We start from the raw sequence: 3831 nt of genomic DNA on the forward strand, positions 1-3831 counted from the left end.
TTTCGTATTAGGTACTTATAGTTATATGTATTGCCTACTTCTCTGTTGTTCTACACGTATAACATAGTCATAAATGTCATTACATGTTGATTAAAGAAAAATAAAGGAGAGATTTTGTGTGCAGTCATGGAGACATGGTAAGGTTGCTATTCTTGATGGAGAAATTCATCTGACGGAGAACGATGAATTTGCATACCAACGAGGATCCCCGGATGCATCTTCATATCAACGATGGTAAAAACTTTAAGCTGTTTTTCTTTTACTAACTTGCAATGCAAGCAAACATCATAATCATATATACACCAAAATTTTATGTAGGCATTGCATTCATCAATTCAGTTCCTTAGGGACCTAAAAGATCAGTTTCTATGCCTAAACAATTTCAATGTAAATATGATATATGACAGGACTCAATGGCATCGTTTGATCCATTTTGTCAATTCTATTTAGTGGAATAAGGCTTTCTTGTTTTTATTGAATTTGTTCTCTTAGCATTTGTTATTTATATTGTTTTTCATCATAGTTTTGGACCTCTGGGTGAAAAAAAGGTTGCCACAGAATTATTTACCCTAATACTAGGAGAAAGTAATAACCTGTTATAATCTTTACCCTTCACTAAACTTGATTATTGTAAGTATAAAGAGATGATACAAACATTGAGAGTTAAGAATCAAGTTTTAACAAATTGAATGACCATAGGAGTTATTCTACAGCAAGGACAACCTGAATTTGCCCTTCATATAAGTTCAGCCAAAATTTCATATACATATATTTGTCAAGACAAAAAGCTTTATTTGAAACAGTTTACAATTACATCTATACAAGCACGGAAATAACCAAGGTCAAAATACCCTGATTCTATCAATGACAAGAAATTTATGCTTCACTGGTTCTCTTGCAATGAGAGCAGTAGAAACTATTAAAGTGGAATTTGATTAGAGTCAAGCTCTTTTGGGTGCATTGACATGATACACAAACCATAAGGCAGAAAGAAATATACAGCTAAGAACACAAGAACACCAAGATCAGCCTCTTCGCCAACGGCCGGCCGGCGAGGACTGATCCAGTATATCTGGATTGCACACCATAGGCAGTACAAGGAAGCTACTGACAGGATAAGTAGCATTGATTGGTATGACTTGTTCTTTATGGAGTTTGTGGCATTTGCTCTGCTTGAATACGGAGAATATATGTTAAGACCATGCTATTTAAGCAAATTTTGGAAGTTAAGACAATAAAAAACAAAGATGGAGACATATAAATGTTTTTAGAGTGACGGTTAAAAATTATTTTCTGTTTCTTATTCTAACTAAAAGAAAGCGTAATGGTACAAAGGAAAGTTGCAAAAGTGAGAACCTGTTGAGGTAGAAAAAGCCGCCAATTAAGGAAGCACATAAGATGGAGACTACAATAACTGCATCTGGGTAGTTTGGTGCCCTACTTTCCCACCAGCCAGTGCTCAAAATCCAAGTATAGGTTGTTGTTTTCCCATTCTCCTATATATGATTTTGAAGATAATTAATATAATAATATTTGTTCAATCTCAATCACCAAGGGGCATAAAGAGTAATTAATGTTTGAATTTTTCATGGTGGACTTCTATTATTGATTGCTGGTTTTTGTCATTGTCAAATAATGTTTAAGTTTTATATGCTTGTAAGCTCATGAAATAATTGAGTGATCTATTTTGAGTTTTAGATGTCAATGTATCATTTGGCTTTGAAGCCTAATCAGATAAAATAATCGTGTAGGATTCTTATGATCTGAGTTTTAATGGTTAAGACCTAATTGCTATATATACATATTATAAGGAAAAGATTTATAATGTCATCTAATTTTTTTGACAGCTAACAGATTAATCACGTATCACCTCTGAAAAAAATTAGACAGGACATGTGTTTTCGAATACCAACCTTCGTACAAAAGTGGAAACACAAGTGCAGTCAACTTCACGTGAAGTATCTAACGGTTTTCAGCTATCAACTTCACGTGAAGTCGACTGCACCCGAGTTTTCACCTCGTACAAATATTTTTCTTTAACCACTTAGAATCATGAGCTTTAGAGATATGTATATAGTTATCTTTTACAATTTTATTTGGTGTTGCAAATATTTGATAATAAATCCGTATATCTATTAATTAATAATATGAATTATAACAATCAATTGATTTATGTCACCATTTCCTTTTAACTTTCCAAATTGGTTCAATATTCTCAGTCACTTTGGCCATCATCATGTACTCTGACTAGTGTCTTGAAATATTTCTAAGCATGCTGTTGGAAACACTAAATGAAATAGTAGAAGAGTAGATGCTTGTAATGTTATGACATCCTTTAAAATAATTAATTATTCTTCCTAGTTTTATAGCATACTGACGTAACTACGTAATCTTGCTGCTTTAGACACATCTTGCTTCTACTAGGTACAAGATGCATGATCAATTTAGCAGATGTCTCTTTCATATATGTAGAGATTAAATAATTACGCAATTTTGATATAATATTGTTTCTGTATAATTTTTTTTAGGGGGGTTATACCAAGTATTAGACTTGTAATGTGATTTTGATTCAAGTAGAGACAGAATATATATTTTTCTTAATATGTAGCTATGCATATGTTCTCATTTCAATAAAATTCCTACATTAATCGCTTTATGTAGCTGTCAAGGATCTAAGTAGTTAGAGACATCTTTTCGGGTGGAGGTGGGTCGAGATTTTCGTACAACTATCTCTTTTAAAAAGCTTAAGTTATATCCATAAAATCAGTCTAAATAGTTTAAATTTATTTTTTTTAGTGACAATTAATAAACGCTAAATAAAATAAGTTTTGAGTTATTTGGGTTGATCTTTTTGTCTCTCAAACGTTAAAATATGGACAATTAATGATGTTTAGAGAAAAGAATAATTACCTCAAAGAGATGATCTAGGAAGAAGTGGGTGAAAGAAGCAGCTGAAATCAACAAAAAGCATTGCATCCTTGTGAGGGGAACCTGCTACAAAGTAAGAAACATCATCATAAACTCAAATCATTATTCACCTCATCACTTGGTAGAACTAGAGAGTGACTGACCCTTGAAACAGAATCAAGAAGGTGATTGTGAACAAGATAAGATGACACCCTGGAGTAGAGAACACAAAGAGGGAGTCCCAATATAACAACATAGAACAAAGGATGGTGGATGAGAGTGGCCATGGCAGATCCAACAGCATCAGCAGGTCCACCAAAGAGTGACCCAAGCCACTCCGAGAAAGAACCGATGTCCGGTCCGAAGAAGGCGTTGATGGTGTATGTGAGTGTGTGGTGAGGGCTGAATCTTCCATTGGAGACAGTGGTTAGAGCCAAGCTAGAACCCATGGCATACATCATGTGAGCACCAGGGCCTGGCATCTCAACAAAAACAACAAGAACAAAATCAGAAAATTAAACAGATCTATTTAGATCTCGATGTTAGTTAGGTACATACATAAGCTTGTTCTTTTGCTGTTTGCTGAATTGAGTAAAGTAGTTAATCTGAAAAGGGTAATCTAAACTACTGCGTCATCAGTTAATGTTGGATTGTTCACTGTTGTTATTACTTATTACCGGTTTCAGTTGCTTCGAAATTTAGTTTCTACTTCCATGTAAGGCAAAAAATGATAGTAGTTACTCCCAAGTGTTTTTTTTTGTGAACCACCACGTTATCCAAAAATAGAAATTAGTTCATGTATAAATTAAAAGAAAGATTGTAAACTCAGTTATTATCACACATTTTTCAATTTTTTTAATTCTTTCTAATGTACTTTTTTCTTTTAAATGAAAGAATAATTCAACAAGCAATTATTTAAAATAT

At 33.3% G+C, this 3831-nt stretch overlaps 1 protein-coding gene across 3 annotated transcripts; it reads right to left on the reverse strand.

The window, feature by feature from the left end:
- Positions 1 to 769: 769 nt before the first annotated feature.
- On the reverse strand, positions 770 to 3577 carry LOC107492274 (uncharacterized). Of its 3 annotated transcripts, XM_052257291.1 has the most exons (5): positions 3466 to 3577; positions 3072 to 3382; positions 2911 to 2994; positions 1357 to 1496; positions 770 to 1169 (listed from the first exon to the last, which is right to left on the reverse strand). In XM_052257291.1, the coding sequence occupies exons 2-5, from the start codon at positions 3366 to 3368 to the stop codon at positions 920 to 922; spliced, it is 771 nt and encodes a 256-aa protein (XP_052113251.1). In that variant the 5' UTR covers positions 3369 to 3382; positions 3466 to 3577; the 3' UTR covers positions 770 to 919. The 3 variants fall into 3 exon arrangements, with proteins under 3 accessions (XP_052113251.1, XP_052113246.1, XP_052113243.1); XM_052257286.1 differs by having other exon boundaries at positions 2911 to 2991; positions 3072 to 3500; XM_052257283.1 differs by lacking the exon at positions 3466 to 3577 and having other exon boundaries at positions 3072 to 3458.
- Between the last annotated feature and the right edge of the window lie 254 nt (positions 3578 to 3831).

Source organism: Arachis duranensis, chromosome 1 (genome assembly GCF_000817695.3).
Source record: "Arachis duranensis cultivar V14167 chromosome 1, aradu.V14167.gnm2.J7QH, whole genome shotgun sequence".
In the NCBI taxonomy this organism is placed as follows: Eukaryota; Viridiplantae; Streptophyta; class Magnoliopsida; order Fabales; family Fabaceae; genus Arachis; species Arachis duranensis.